The 16,107-nt window shown below is 43.5% G+C and overlaps 1 protein-coding gene and 2 long non-coding RNA genes across 4 annotated transcripts in view; 1 reads left to right on the top strand and 2 right to left on the bottom strand.

Moving 5' to 3' along the window:
- The window catches only part of LOC147321550 (protein NLRC3-like), a 37,725-nt gene extending 24,867 nt beyond the window's left edge, over positions 1 to 12,858 (bottom strand). The window contains exons 1-7 of one of the 2 annotated variants that reach the window (XM_086305468.1): positions 12,749 to 12,858; positions 12,323 to 12,424; positions 11,525 to 11,626; positions 9,588 to 9,689; positions 9,131 to 9,262; positions 8,491 to 8,726; positions 6,470 to 8,390 (exon numbers count right to left, since the gene is read on the bottom strand). In XM_086305468.1, coding sequence (XP_086161594.1) covers positions 6,470 to 8,390; positions 8,491 to 8,726; positions 9,131 to 9,262; positions 9,588 to 9,689; positions 11,525 to 11,626; positions 12,323 to 12,424; positions 12,749 to 12,858 — 2,705 coding nt within the window. The remainder of the gene's footprint in view (positions 1 to 6,469; positions 8,391 to 8,490; positions 8,727 to 9,130; positions 9,263 to 9,587; positions 9,690 to 11,524; positions 11,627 to 12,322; positions 12,425 to 12,748) is intronic. The other variant, XM_086305469.1, reaches the window with a different exon arrangement.
- On the top strand, positions 1,724 to 3,690 carry LOC147321551 (uncharacterized). The gene is made up of 3 exons (XR_015130980.1): positions 1,724 to 2,524; positions 2,610 to 2,721; positions 2,802 to 3,690. It is a non-coding gene; the product is annotated as an uncharacterized LOC147321551 (long non-coding RNA).
- Positions 12,859 to 14,435: 1,577 nt separating the features above from the next.
- LOC147321549 (uncharacterized) lies at positions 14,436 to 15,861 on the bottom strand. The gene is made up of 3 exons (XR_015130981.1): positions 15,775 to 15,861; positions 15,579 to 15,690; positions 14,436 to 15,498 (listed from the first exon to the last, which is right to left on the bottom strand). It is a non-coding gene; the product is annotated as an uncharacterized LOC147321549 (long non-coding RNA).
- Between the last annotated feature and the right edge of the window lie 246 nt (positions 15,862 to 16,107).

Below are 16,107 nucleotides of genomic sequence, written 5' to 3'. Positions count from 1 at the left end.
ACACGTCAGAATGGACTTTCCCCTGGGGTGATGGCTCAGAAGTAACAAGCTGGGGTCGAGCTATCACAGGAACATTTATAGTCTCTAACTTTACTGCTTTAACATCTAAGGAGGCAGGTTTTAAAGCCGCAGTTGTGAGCTTAACTGCAAAACAATCATCCTCAGCAGACACACAGGTAAAAGGCACAGAAAGAGGTATCTCTAACTCAGAAAATGCTGACTTCAAGTTTTCAGACTTAGGAAACACAAGCGAAGGATAATGTTTCTCAAATATGAGTCCAAACGTAGGAGAAACGGTCTCTGAGTTGACCCTCTGGGCAGTACAACAGTTCATAAGAAGTTCAGCTTCAGATTCAACATTTACAGATTGTGAGCCTTTAGGGCCTGAGGCAAGAGTCACAGAGTGAGAGGGAATGGAGAAGGGCTCCGCGGCAGCGGCGTCGAAAAACTCTCTCGTTGGAGCAGCTGCTGTTGCGCTACTGAAAGCCCCGTCTGCTGCTGCAATACTGTCGCGGCGAGCTTTGTTCGCTGCTGCTGCGGCGGCTGCCTGGCGGAGATCTCCGTCTGCTATCACTGTGGCGTGGAATCCCGGGAAAAGACGCGGTCTGCCAGCTCACGAGCTTGTGACGCCTCCTTGGCTCGGCTCAGTTCATCAATAAAGCCCTCATACCAGCTGAGCTGGCGAAGGAAAGGGTTTCCCCTCGACTATTGCCCTCATGGCATTAAGTCCGACAGAAATTGTCCATGAGTCCGAGGTGTGGGTTATTTGCCTAACCAGACTCTGTACACGGAGAATTTCTTCCTCACGGGTAGAGCCTGCTGGGTCCATTTCGTGGTTGCGTCATTCTGTCATGCGGCGGCCTTGTGAAGGCAAGAGAGGACCCAAACGCACGGCTCAAGACATGCGGGGATAAACTCGAAAGGCAGGTCTTTATTAATAGGAACATAAGAAGTCATACAAAACTATACTGGGAGAAACTAAAGCTGAGGCTGGGGGAGGCTGGGAAGACACGAGGGAATGCACACAACCTAGAGGGACGACGAAACACGGAACAAAGGGATACTGTGACATAAATACACAGAAGGTAATGAGGGAAGTGGGAACACATGGGGAGCACAGCTGAGGACAATTACTCATGACAGAGCGGGGAGGACACGAAACTGAAAATACTGACACCAAGATGTGGACCTTAAACACAACACAGAGTACACAGAGAGGAGCACAGAGAGAGGCAGAGAGAGAGAAGCAGAGAACAAGAAGGAATACACGAGGGGATGAGGAGAACACAGAACACGGTAACAGAACAAACACCACAATATAAGCACGGACACAGGGGGAATCCAAATACCAAACCAAACAATCCTATGAACATAAAGAACAAAATACAAAACCACAGGAAAACTAAGAACACTGGGTCAAAATGACCCAGGACCATGACATTTGTTGTGTCCACATTGTCAAGCTTGTGTGTCAATTCTACATCTCTCCATTTTTTCTGTTTTATTTTGAAGAGTCTGGTGTTTCCATGTTCAGTGTGTTTTGTTTTACTTCCCCCGTGGCATCATGTTCATTTGTGTCAAGTGTGTCTCCCCATTAGCCTCCTGTGTATTTAAGTCCTCTGTCTCCTTCTGTTCTTTGTCGGGTCATCTGTTTATGTCATGCCAAGCCAGGTCAGGGCCCTGTTTCAGGAAGCCGGTTTAGTGGAAAAACTGAGTAAGTATACCGTGAGTTAACGAAAACTCTGGGTTTTCGGTTTCACAAAGCGAGTTCAGCTGCAGCCTGAGTGAGTCACTATGACGACACACGCCGTGAAGCTAACCTGCCCCCTAGCAGGTTTACTACAACTAACCCTGACTGTCTCCGCCCCTTTGTCGGAAACCTGACAGTAGGAAGTGTCGGACATGGCGTGCCACTTCCTTGAAGAGCCAGTAGATCGTGAAGCCCAAATTCTCCGCAGAGCTCTCCGCCGGGAGAGAGTGATCAGAGCGCGTTTGGACATTTTATCATTTCCTGATGATTTTCTGTGCGAACGTTACCGTTTCTCAGCACAATCTATAATTTATTTGGATAACATCCTCAGGCCATATATTACGCATGTGACACATCGCGGACATGCTCTCAGTTCATTGCATATTATTTGTATTGCACTTCGGTTTCTTGCAAACGGGAGCTTTCTGTATAATATTGGTGACGCTGAGCACGTTTCCAAGGCTACCGTCTGTCGGGCAGTCAGGAATGTTACAGTTGCACTGAAACGTCTCCTGCACTCGTTTGTGGTGTTCCCCGGTCACAGACCCACAAGATTTATCAAAGAGGGATGCCACAAAATTGCAGGTATCAGGATGACCAAAACTTAATTTATGATGTGGTGATACTTGAACTACTACTTAAATTTTACATTTATTTTCAGGGTTCCCAGGCGTGATTGGCTGTATAGATGGCACTCACATTCCAATTATTGCTCCTTCAGTAAATGAAGGAGACTATGTGAACAGGAAGTCTTTCCACAGCATTAATGTACAGGTACATAGTTCCCTGTAGCATGTCAAACTAACAAATTATTTCATTATAGTAATGGATGCTAATTTGTGTTCTCTGCACTGTGAAGATCATATGTGATGCTGCCAACATTATCACAAATGTGGAAGCCAAGTGGCCAGGCTCTGTCCATGACTCACAAATATTCCGTGAATGTACACTGAGCACAAAATTTGGACATGGTGAGTTGAAAATACTTTAAAATATATAAAGACCAATTGCTTCAGGGACATTTGAACTGAAGTGTACCCTTCTGTCTTAGGAGAGTTCACTGGCTACTTGCTTGGTGATAGGGGGTATCCATGTTTACCCTATTTGCTTACCCCTTACTCTGACCCTGAACCGGGCCCACAGCAGCGATATAATCTGGCTCATTGCAGGACAAGAGCCAGAGTTGAAATGACTATCGGAATGCTTAAGGCCCGGTTCCAGTGCCTGCAAAGGCTCAGGGTCACCCCAGAAAGGGCATGTGACATTATTGTGGCATGTGTGATTCTTCACAACATTGCCACAATTAGAGGAGAACACTGTCCTTCTGAACCAAACAGCAGTGATCCAAACCATGAACATCCTGACCCTCCCACGGACATACAAGATGGAAGTGCAGTCAGAGACACCATATGTCACAATCATTTCTTTTGACCCATCACCTCAACATGTTGAAAGAAGAATAAACAGATTTTTTGTTCAACTGGCTTTATTGGTCACCTGTGTTTCCTGTACACAAAGTATTAAAAGATGTAAACCTCATAAAGTGTCTCTGTTGCTTCCTCCTCTGTAACAGCTGTCAATGTTTCTTCATTATTTTCCTGTAGTAAAGAAATAAACAACATTGCTGTTCTACTGTAAACTCATATAATCTGTGGAGTATTACTCACAACTGCATGTTGGTCTGGCTCAACAGGAGGCTGCACCAGATGCAGTACACCATCACCATCAACTGATAGAATATGAGGTTTATACAGGTCACTTATAACTTACAAGGGACCAAATGGCAATTAACAAACATACCAAGCACCTTACACTTCATTGTCATTATGCTCTCAAAGACAACCAAGACTGAGGGAAGGCAAAATCAGTAGGAAAATAACTTCACTACAAAATAATCCATTATGGTAAAGAGTTTATCAAATGAATGAGTAGCACTGCAAAGGTGACTGGGAAGAAAGGATGTATGCACATCATGTATTATTTTGAATTTACCCCCTATGTAGGCACTTGTGTCTTGCGGGCTTATTGCCTCAGAGGATGTCCCCGCAGAGATGCCTTCGGCCACAGGGCGCCCACTGTTTTGGCTGAGGGCCAACTGCTCAGCCTCTGTGAGTGGTGGTGGTGGTGGAGGACCCCCACCTGTTTTTCGGGCCTCCGCTTTTTTTCTGTTGGCTATAACGGGCCACATTTGAGCATACAGAGTAAGCAAATATGTACTTGTAATGTGCTCAGATAATTTCAATAAGTGCTTACAGACAGAAAATTAATGTAGCCTCTAACTGCAATTGATTTACATGGGACAAACAGACCAAGCACTATGGCTCATAATACAATTACACCTTACCTGTTTGGACTATATTTTTATATTTCATTTTTACTTGCTGCCAGGCACGTTTGGGGCCTGTTGGGTTGCACCTGCGCTCACATCACGTCACAAAATAAAATGTATAAAATAACAAATAAAATAACATATGATAAAATAACGTGTTAAATGGGTGGAAATCCCTAGATCAATGTTTAAATTAACACTCACGCATTGACTCTGTCGGCTATGTTTTGCCATGCATGCTCACTTTCTTTTGCAGCTGTCGCTGTGTTACTTTTTTCCGCGGAATTTGCATGTTATCGGCATATGCTGCCATCAGAATTTCGGCCTCAAGCGCTGTGAAATACATTGACCGCGCCTTCTTTCCCTCCGTCTCCATGGTGACTCACTTAATCTGTGCTCCACTGATCAGGGCTTTATGTATCCTCGTCCGCGCGCTTCACTTGGGGTTAAAGCAACTCCGCGTTGATTGAACTACTTGTTATCAGCCTTTCTGAAACCGAATATTCCGAGTTGGACAGTTCGGGGTTACTCAACCCTGCGTATCGTTTTTCACTCTGAGTTTTCTAAACCGGCTTCCTGAAACAGGGCCCAGGTCACAGAGTCTTGTTTTCTACTGTTCAAGTTCATGTTCATGTGCAGGTCAGGTTTAGTTTTCTTCACGTTCACGTTTCACATATTCCTGTTCAGTTTCATGTTCTAATTATCCTATTTGCTTAGCTGCTCCCAGTGTAGGTTTAGTTCAGTTTTTCCCTCATTTTGCTGTGTTTTCTGTTTATGTAATCAGCTACAATAAAGGCTTGCTTTTTGTTATACCTTAGTTCTGCTTTTGGATCTGCTCCATAAATACATGACAGGTGGACTCCAGCTTACACTGGAGCAGTTTGCAGCCGCGTGTCATGTGGTGGGAATGAGAATGAATACCTCCAAGTCTGAGGCCATGGTCCTCAGATGGAAAAAGGTGGAATGCCCACTTAGGACAGCAACTTGTCCCTGACCCTGTGTAGAGCGGTTTAATTATCTCAGGGTCATTTTCATGAGTGAGGAGAGAGGGGAGCACGAGACTCCCTTTTGTGTCTTCCTCCTCTCACCCCAACCAGTCGCAGCAAATGGCTGTCGCTCCTTGAGCTTGGTTTTACTGGGGATTGCTTCCTGTTAAAAGGGAGTTTTTCGTTCCCACTGTCATGACGGGTTGATGTTGCGGCTGGAGTGATGCAGATGCTGCACCGGTCCATCGTGGTGAAAAGAAACCTGAGCAAGATCATAGAAACAAGTGGCACAAATGAGCTTTCTCTAAAGGGTGGCTGGGCTCTCTCTTCGATATTAGTGGTGTGTAATACTGCTTATTTGGTATGATCCAATACCAAGTAAATACGGGCCAGTATGGCCAATACCAATACCTTTCAATAAATAAGGTGGATGCGTCATGATCTTAAGTGTTTTTTGTGATGTTTCATTTTTTTATTATTAAATAGTTAAAACCCAGGACATAATTAGGACAAAGTTTATAATTAAATACAAAATGCTTTATGATTGTGGTGGGGTGTGGTCTGCGATGCTGCTTCAGGTGAGATGGACTCACCCGCACGGCATCTGCAATCACGCCTTGCTGGCTTGTGCTCTGCTTGTGTTGTTGTTGTTTTTGGTGGTGATGTGTACAGCTGGCAGCGGGAGAGCTGCAGCCGTTGAATGTAGTGTTACAGCAACTGTGAGATTATTAGAAAAATAAATGATGCTGCGAAGCATGAATATGTCTTTGGGTCTGCGGTGGTGATTTAGTTATCAAGTTGTTTTTTGTTTTTGTTATTTTAGAAAAATCTTAAAGTGCACGCAAACCAATGAACAAATTAAAACAAACAAGTACTGTTGAGAAACTATAACAAAAAAATTACAATTAAAATTCTCAACAACAAAAACAACTGGTGAAAATATAATTAATATGTAAAGAATGTAACAACCCCCAAAGCATCTAAGTCAGGTCACATGACAGCGCAACACCTAAGCACAAGAGGGGGGAGGGGCAGTAAAATGTGTCTGCTCTGCACTGACATGGGAGCAGCGAGTCCAGCAACCTGGCCGTTTTGTCTTTGCCGAAAGCACAGTATTGCAAACAAGAGCCGAACTTAAAGTAAAGAATCTCTCTCACCAGGCTAGTATCGATCCGATACTGATGCCAAATTGGTATCGATACAATCTGCCTTGAGATAATGCCTTGGTGTTCCCCTAGACAAGCTAGAGGAGGTGCTTAGGGAGAAAGAGGTATGGGCTTCACTGCTGCTGGACTCGGATAATTGGAAGAGAATGAATGGCTGAATGAATGAATAGATGGATGGATATATCTGAAGAACAAAAGTAATAATTTACACAGATTATTGATGTTAATCTGCACTCACCGAGCCTTTCTGCAGTTCTTCACAGCTGGAATCAGTCTCAGTCTTCCCTGGTATGATGTGTTGTACTTCTGCAGGTCCAACTCATCCAGAACCAACTCGGACATCTGCAACATGTAGGCCAGAGCTGAGCAGTGGATCTCAGAGAGTTCCTTCTCTGATCTGTTCTCTGACTTCAGGAACTCTTGGATCTCCTGATGTACTGTGAGGTCGTTCATCTCCATCAGACAGTGGAAGATGTTGATGCTTCTTTCAGGAGAGATTTCATTATCGTTCTTCCACTTCAGGTTGTCAATAACACTTTGGAGGTTTTCTGGACTGTTCTCTGTCTGACCCAGCAGACCTCCTAAGAGTGTCTGGTTAGACTCCAGACAGAGGCCATGAAGGAAGCGGACAAACAGGTCCAGCTGACCACTACTACTTTGGAAGGATTTCTCCATGACTTTCCACAGGAAATCATCCAGAGATGAAGATCTCTGTGTAAGCGCCTGAGTAGAATAAGGCTTCTGAGACACCCACAAATCATTCAGAGATAATTTCCTCTGGAGAATCATTTCTGGATCATCAAACAGATCATAATCATAATCATTATGATGATCATCCTCCCAGGTTTCACCAAGAAAATACTTCAGCACATCTGTCTTCTTGTTGATGTGACAGTGGAACATGTAGACTGCAGCCAGAAACTCCTGGATGCTCAGATGAACAAAGCAGTAGACTGGTTTCTGGAAGATCACACACTCTCTTTTGAAGATCTCTGTACAAACTCCTGAGTACACCGAGGCCTCTGTCACATCCAGGCCACACTGCTCCAGGTCTTCTTGGTAGAACATGATGTTTCCTTTCTCCAGATGTTCAAACGCCAGCCTCCCCAGCTTCAGAAGAACTTCCCTGTTAGCCTCCGTCAGCTCCTGTGGACTCATCTCATGTCCATCATGGTACTTGTTCTTCTTCCTCTTTGTCTGAACCAGCAGGAAGTGTGAGTACATGTCAGTCAGGGTCTTGGGCAGCTCTCCTCTCTGCTCTGTAGTCAACATGTGCTCCAGAACTGTAGCAGTGATCCAGCAGAAGACTGGGATTCTACACATGATGTGGAGGCTCCTGGATGTCTTCATGTGGGAGATGATTCTGCTGGACAGCTCTTCATCACTGAATCTCTTCCTGAAGTACTCCTCCTTCTGGGCGTCAGTGAAGCCTCGTACTTCTGTTAGCCTGTCAACACATGTAGGAGGGATCTGATTGGCTGCTGCGGGTCGGGAAGTTATCCAGACGAGAGCCGAGGGAAGCAGATTCCCCTGGATGAGGTTTGTCAGCAGCTGGCTGACTGATGACTTCTGTGTGACATCAGACAGCAGCTTCCTGTTGGTGAAATCCAATGAAAGTCTGCTTTCATCCAGGCCGTCAAAGATGAACAGAAGCTGAGAGACAGCCAGCTTCTCTGCTGTGACCTTCTGTAATGTTGGATGGAAAACATGGAGCAGCTCCAGAAGACTGTACTGCTCCTCTCTGATCAGGTTCAGCTCCCTGAATGAAAGCAGAACCACCACACTGACATGTTGGTTCTCCAAGCCCTCTGCCCAGTCCAGAGTGAACTTCTGCACTGAGAAGGTTTTTCCAACACCAGCCACGCCGTTGGTCAGAACCACTCTGATGGGTCTCTGTTGGTCAGGTAAGGCTTTAAAGATGTCCTGGCACCTGATTGGAGCGTCATGGAGGGCGTCCATCTTGGAAGCTGTCTCCAGCTGCCTCACCTCATGCTGGGTATGAACCTCTTCACTCTGTCCCTCTGTGATGTAGAGCTCAGTGTAGATGGTGTTGAGGAGAGTTCTACTTCCTGTTTCATCACTTCCTTCAGTCACACGTTCACATCTCCTCCTCAGATTGATCTTATGTTCATCTAAAACCTCCTGCAGACCAACATCTGCTGAAAGAAAAACAGAAAGAAAACTCTTCAATGTCTGAACAACAACCAGAAGTCCAGTTTTCAGAAATGAGTCCATCAGCAGACAGATGTTCAGTCTTACTTTGTACACAGCTGCTCTGACTGGCTGTCTGCAGTCCAGCTCTGGTTCTGGATCTTTTTCCACACTGGGGACAGGACGAGTCTCCCGATGAAGCAGACTGGTCCCAGTATGAGGAGATGCACTGTCTGCAGAACCAGTGTCCACAGCTGGTAGAGACTGGATCCTTCAGGACGTCCTGACACAAAGCACAGCAGGACAGCTGCTCCTCCACACGAACACCGCTCCTCTTCCTCCCTCTGTGAACACATTTCTTTATCACTAAAATCATTTGAAAACTGTTGGTAAAAAAAGATCCAGATTTCATGACATTGGAGAATCGTTAAAGGTCACAGAACAAAGTAAACGTCTAGCTACTTATCTGTTTAAATTCTGGAATCAAAAAAATAATTCCTTTCATTTCATTAACACCATGAACTTTTTTCTTGTCTGCTTGTCTTATTAAACTGCAACTGATCTGTCTGCAGTTTGCTATGAGAGAAAATAGAACATTTCCTGTAGAGACATCACAGTTAAAAACCTTTTATCTGATTTTGGTTTAAAGCTCATGTTTTACACCATATTCATCCAAAATCATTGAAATTGCAGAGTAGTCACAAACTATCCCAAACCACAATAAATGAGTTAATAGCAGTTCTCTTACGAGGCCAGTTCAGGTCCATAATTGAAGAGCATTGCTGGTCCAGGCCCAAGACTGAATTGTGGAGGTCTGTCTTTCGACCAGTCACTGCTCACAGATAGACAGCTGGATAATGTAGACTGCAACTTCTGACTTCTGCTAACACAAACATATTTGTGATCGTAGGCTATCAGTCTTTTATCTGATGAATGTCTAGCTCTAAACACACAAACTGCAGCTACTGCAGAAAATGTTTTGTTGTCAGTAACAGTGCTCTTAGATTATATTACAGTTTTTCTAGGTATCAGACAACTGCAGAGATGATCAGAGGAAAACGGGGCAAATAAATGTGTCATAAAAAGATTTTCAATGCCAGGAAATAAATTGTAGTTAAAATTCTGATACACAAAACTGATTTTCACAAATTAAAATTTGACAGAATTATTTACAGTTTATATTCAATACATTCACTTTTTCTTACGTTGTTGGTCCAAGTTCATTACTGAATTGTGGAGGTCTGTCTTTGGACCAGTCACTCCTCATAGACAGACAGCCTAATACTGGAGACTGTGACCTCTGACCTCTGCAAACACAAACATATCGCATCAGTCTGATAAATTCTCTGATGAAATTCTTTTAAGCAGCACACATGCTGCAGGTGCTGCAGATCATGTGATAGTTTCCCATCAATAATAGTCCTCTTAGATACTTAGGCAGCTAATTTCTAAACAAAAATAATGTATATCTAAAGGATATAGATATCTGATAATGATATCTATATCCTGCAGGACACTGGCCCTCGAGGCCTGGAGTTGCCCACCCCTGGTTTAGGCGATGCTAGTAAAAGCACGTGAGAAGTGAAAGGATGCCTTGAGAAATTATGCACATGGCAGAGTTTGGATGTTTTAAAAAGAGCGATAAAGGACAGAACCTGGCACTGGAAGGATAGTAGGGTGATAACTGGCAACTTGGTGCAGATGCAAAAAGGCTTTCTGCCGCATTTGCAAATAAGGGATAGAGCCAGAAACCCTGATGTCTCACTGCCGTAAAGAATGGCTGCAGCTTAGGATATGGAGATTAGATGGGGAGAAACTGGCATCCCAGTGGTAAAAGAACTTGCTTCTGCATTAGCAAATGAGAACCGGGCATCCTTGTATCAGGAAATTTGCTGCTGCATTTGCGAATGACAGATAGAGAAGAACCTGGCATCCCAGTGCAAACTTACTTGTGCACTTTGTGAAAGGAGGAATAGAAAACATCAGATGGCAGAGCAACTGATTTCCAGCTTCGCATTAAATGGTTTTAGGAGGCAGGTGCACAGAACCAAGCTTTGTCAGGTTTATATGGTTGATTGTCATTTATGCTTAGAAATATTTACTCATATATGCTTAGAGTTTATAATCAATGTCATATTGATAGAGGTCTGATCCTTAGTAGTCTGCAAAGACTGTGTGTGCATTCCAGAGTGTTCTGGCATTCACACAGCTTAAGGTCATGAGAGAGGTTATATCTTCTCTTGCTGATACATGGAATGGCAAACACACGTATATCTGTATTAGTATAAGTGCCTTCTGTTTAGATGGACTGCTGGACTTCCAGACCAGCAGGATTAGGGAAGTCGTTTATGGGGTCACATCTTGAAACCCCCCCCCACACACACACACAGACGGTACTCTTTGTTCACATGTGTACCTATGTTAATGAACCTATGCATATTCATGTAACCTCAATAAAAGAGCAGTGTTACGAGGGAGCGGACGAGAGTCTGACGGAGGTCAAGTGGGCTGAACGACACTCGGCTCCGGTCGGGTCTCCCTCATGCATAAAGAACTTTGACTACTTGGTGTTCAAAGCTTTTTGCTGTTGTATTTGAATTCTCTCGTTCCAGCGGCGGGTTTGTGTTAGGCAGACCCATCAAGCTTGTCCCTGCTACCAGGCACTGACGGGTGGGTGGAGCTACTTCTATACAAGCTACTGCAAGCAGTAGCTTCTGCCTTTGCAGCTGCAATGTTGCTTCTGCACAGAAGAAGACTTTGGATTCACATTTAGATGTGCGAGGTTAAGATGCAGTTGAAACTGGGCTACAGCCGTGTTTCATGGAAACAGATGTACTGTCATGAACAAACACTCTATTTACAAACTGGATTCATGCCAAGAAGATGGTGTGCTTGGAGTTGGGGTCGGCTGAGTAAGGCATCTCTGTCAGAAGAAGGTAAACACATATTGTCTAAGAACCAGAACGTTGAAACCCACATCCTCAGGGACATTCACTAACAACTGTGCAATAGTAGAAGTTATGCAAAAAAAGAAGCAATTATTCCAATTTTAAGAGCAATGACTGTTTACAAATAATTTATGTCAGTTATAGAATACCTTATTCATAAACAACATTTAAACACTGACACTGAGTTTTCTTACGTTGTTGGTCCAGGTTCATTACTGAATTGTGGAGGTCTGTCTTTGGACCAGTCACTCTTCATAGATATACAGCTGGATGTTGGAGACTGTGACCTCTGACCTCTGCAAACACAAATACATTTCTGATCATATCCCATCAGTCTCTCATAAATTCTCTGATGAAATTCTTTTAAGCAGTTCTCAACACACTCATTGCAGCTGCTACAGATAACGTGATAGTTTCCTAGTTCTCTTAGATTAGATTACAGATTTTCTAGGTGACTGATCAAAGGCCAACCCATTCTCGTAAAATTCTACGCTAAGTGACAAGTTGTCATTATATTACGCTTCCAGGCGCCCAACACGTCCCTATATTACGAGATCAGAAAAATGAGGAAACATGAGAACTGTGTAGAATGAATCTACACATGCACGTTCGTTTCACTAAAATCGCTTTGGAAAACACTATCTAACGTCATTAAAGTGCTGGTCAAAATTAGGGATAAGGTTATGGTTAGGGCTGGAATACATGGCTGGAATGTGTATTGCCGCGGGAGCATCATTCTGCTGGATTTCATCCATAACCCAGCATGAAGCATCACGTTCGGGTCTTGACAAATCATCACTATATTATGCCTCAGGAGTGAGAACGGCCTGCAGCTGCAGACGCATTCAGAGTGAAGTAGGGCAAATGAATAATGTTTGTCACTTTAAAAAGATCTATACATTGTAGCCTAAATTCTAACACATAAAACAGATTTGCACAAATTCTAATGTAACTGGGAAATAATTTACAGTTTTAAAGTTCAGTTTTCTTACATTGTCCGTGCAGGTTCATTATGAAATTGTGGAGGTCTGTCTTTGGACCAGTCACTCCTCACAGACACACAGCTGGATGCCGGAGACTGTGACCTCTGACCTCTGCAAACACAAACATCAATAACTGATCAGTTCTCTCTGACAGCCATATGATCAGCTGATCCCTCTGTGATATTGTGGCTGCTTCATAAGGCTGACAGGTCAGCCAATCATCAGCCAGTCTTTCTGTCTCTGAATGAACTCAGTTTGTTCTCAGCTCTTCTCTCTGATTCTGCTGCACTGACTTCAATTAAACTTACAGAGTTCAGATCTCAGCAAGAAAACGAGTCAATAAAAATCAAACTCAGATCAGTTTGAACCAATCACAGATCAATGATTCTGCCATGGTTGTGTTGAAATGACTAATAAAGTTAGGAGTGTTCTTACATTGTTGCTGCAGGTCCATGACTGTAAGGTGGAGGTGTTTGTGTAACCCCGTCACTCCTCACAGACACACAGCTGGATGCTGCAGATGCTGCTCCGTCCTCTTCCTCCATCTTCTTGATGTCAGGGTGGAGTTAGTCTGAGAGGTAAACACACACACTCAGAGGTGCTGTTGTACTGGAAGCATCACACTGACGGCTTTCTAATGTTGGAGCTTTGGCCCTAAAGTCCAAACCAGTTAGTTTAGAGGCTCAAAGTCTTTAAAAACACCAAAACCATCACATTATTTAATAAGTACATGATGATGAAGGAACTCAGTGTGTTTGGATCATCATCATGGTGAGGAGCCCACATGTTACGGCTCCTTTGGAGAGAAGCTGAGGATCACTGCAGGAAGTGAGCTCATGAAACCAAAGTGCTGTTTGTGAGCAGCATGACTCTGTTATTGGACCTGCTCTGTGTTCTACATGTGATCAATACTTCAAATATCTGTAAACATGTCATCTTATATTTGTTGCACTTGGTCACATCTGTCTTTAAAATTGATTTTAATGTCACTGAGAGTTCTTTTCTACCTTTATTGATTTATTTTGGAATAAATTAAATATAAAGGTGCCAAAAACTGCCTGCAGCTTCTGCTCTGTGACAGGAAACTACTGTCAGGCTCAAAATGACTTCAGATTATTCATCACAGAGTGTTTATAGATCACAGGACACGTTACAGTTTTACTGTCGATGTTTTAGTTTAAAGGAATGACGTGATAAGGTCTTACTGTGAATCTGCGCGCTCATTGGCTAATACCCTGAGACTGACAGGTGGTTATCCAATCAGCGTGCGGCCTCACACGGACATAAAACTCTTAAAGTTTGTTTCAGATCAGACCTGGGCCCTGTTTCAGGAAGCCGGTTTGGAAAACTCAAAGTGAAAAACGATACGCAGGGTTGAGTAACCCCGAACTGTCCAACTCGGAATATTCGGTTTCAGAAAGGCTGATAACAATTAGTTCAGTCAACGCGGAGTTGCTTTAACCCCAAGTGAAGCGCGCGCACGAGGATACATAAAGCCCTGATAAGCGGAGCACAGATTAAGCGAGTCACCATGGAGACGGAGGGAAAGAAGGCGCGGTCAATGTATTTTACAGCGCTTGAGGCTGAAATTCTGATGGCAGCATATGCCGATAACATGCAAATTCCGCGGAAAAAAGTAACACAGCCACAGCTGCAAAAGAAAGAGAGCATGCATGGCAAAACATAGCCGACAGAGTCAATGCGTGAGTGTTAATATAAACATTGATCTAGGGATTTCCACCCATTTAACACGTTATTTTATCATATGTTATTTTATTTGTTATTTTATACATTTTATTTTGTGATGTGATGTGAGCGCAGGTGCAACCCAACAGGCCCCAAACGTTCCTGGCAGCAAGTAAAAATGAAATATAAAAATATAGTCCAAACAGGTAAGGTGTAATTGTATTATGAGCCATAGTGCTTGGTCTGTTTGTCCTATGTAAATCAATTGCAGTTAGAGGCTACATTAATTTTCCTTCTGTAAGCACTTATTGAAATTATCTGAGCACATTACAAGTACATATTTGCTTACTCTGTATGCTCAAAGGTGACCCGTTATAGCCAACAGAAAAAAAGCGGAGGCCCGAAAAACAGGTGGGGGTCCTCCACCACCACCACTCACAGAGGCTGAGCAGTTGGCCCTCAGCCAAAACAGTGGGCGCCCTGTGGCCGAAGGCATCTCTGCGGGGACATCCTCTGAGTCAATAACCCCGCAAGACACAAGTGCCTACATAAGGGGTAAATTCAAAATAATACATGATGTGCATACATCCTTTCTTCACAGTCACCTTTGCAGTGCGACACATTCATTTGATAAACTCTTTACCATAATGGATTATTTTGTAGTGAAGTTATTTTCCGACTGATTTTGCCTTCCCTCAGTCTTGGTTGTCTTTGAGAGCATAATGACAATGAAGTGTAAGGTGATTGGTATGTTTGTTAATTGCCATTTGGTCCCTTGTAAGTTATAAGTGACCTGTATAAACCTCATATTCTATCAGTTGATGGTGATGGTGTACTGCATCTGGTGCAGCCTCCTGTTGAGCCAGACCAACATGCAGTTGTGAGTAATACTCCACAGATTATATGAGTTTACAGTAGAACAGCAATGTTGTCTATTTCTTTACTACAGGAAAATAATGAAGAAACATTGACAGCTGTTACAGAGGAGGAAGCAACAGAGACACTTTATGAGGTTTACATCTTTTAATACTTTGTGTACAGGAAACACAGGCGACCAATAAAGCCAGTTGAACAAAAAATCTGTTTATTCTTCTTTCAACATGTTGAGGTGATGGGTCAAAAGAAATGATTGTGACATATGGTGTCTCTGACTGCGCTTCCATCTTGTATGTCCGTGGGAGGGTCAGGATGTTCATGGTTTGGATCACTGCTGCTGTTTGGTTCAGAAGGACAGTGTTCTCCTCTAATTGTGGCAATGTTGTGAAGAATCACACATGCCACAATAATGTCACATGCCCTTTCTGGGGTGACCCTGAGTCTTTGCAGGCACTGGAACCGGGCCTTAAGCATTCCGATAGTCATTTCAATTCTGGCTCTTGTCCTGCAATTAGCCAGATTATATCGCTGCTGTGGGCCCGGTTCAGGGTCAGAGTAAGGGGTAAGCAAATAGGGTAAACATGGATACCCCCTATCACCAAGCAAGTAGCCAGTGAACTCTCCTAAGACAGAAGGGTACACTTCAGTTCAAATGTCCCTGAAGCAATTGGTCTTTATATATTTTAAAGTATTCTCAACGCACCATGTCCAAATTTTGTGCTCAGTGTACATTCACGGAATATTTGTGAGTCATGGACAGAGCCTGGCCACTTGGCTTCCACATTTGTCATAATGTTGGCAGCATCACATATGATCTTCACAGTGCAGAGAACACAATTAGCATCCATTACTATAATGAAATAATTTGTTAGTTTGAAATGCTACAGGGAACTATGTACCTGTACATTAATGCTGTGGAAAGACTTCCTGTTCACATAGTCTCCTTCATTTACTGAAGGAGCAATGATTGGAATGTGAGTGCCATCTGTACAGCCAATCACGCCTGGGAACCGTGAAAATAAATGTGAAATTTAAGTAGTAGTCCAAGTATCACCACATCATGAATTAAGTTTTGGTCATCCTGATACCTGCAATTTTGTGGCATCCCTCTTTGATAAATCTTGTGGGTCTATGACCGGGGAACACCACAAACGAGTACAGGAGACGTTTCAGTGCAACTGTAACATTCCTGACTGCCCGACAGACGGTAGCCTTGGAAACGTGCTCAGCGT

Source organism: Aulonocara sp. 'chitande type north' Nkhata Bay, linkage group LG9, assembly GCF_057382095.1.
Source record: "Aulonocara sp. 'chitande type north' Nkhata Bay isolate Kocher_YH1m ecotype deep benthic linkage group LG9, A_spYH_male_GT1.1, whole genome shotgun sequence".
Taxonomy (NCBI): Eukaryota; Metazoa; Chordata; class Actinopteri; order Cichliformes; family Cichlidae; genus Aulonocara; species Aulonocara sp. 'chitande type north' Nkhata Bay.
The sequence above is the reverse complement of the archived record's forward strand: the minus strand, read 5'-3'. Positions and strand labels throughout refer to the sequence as shown.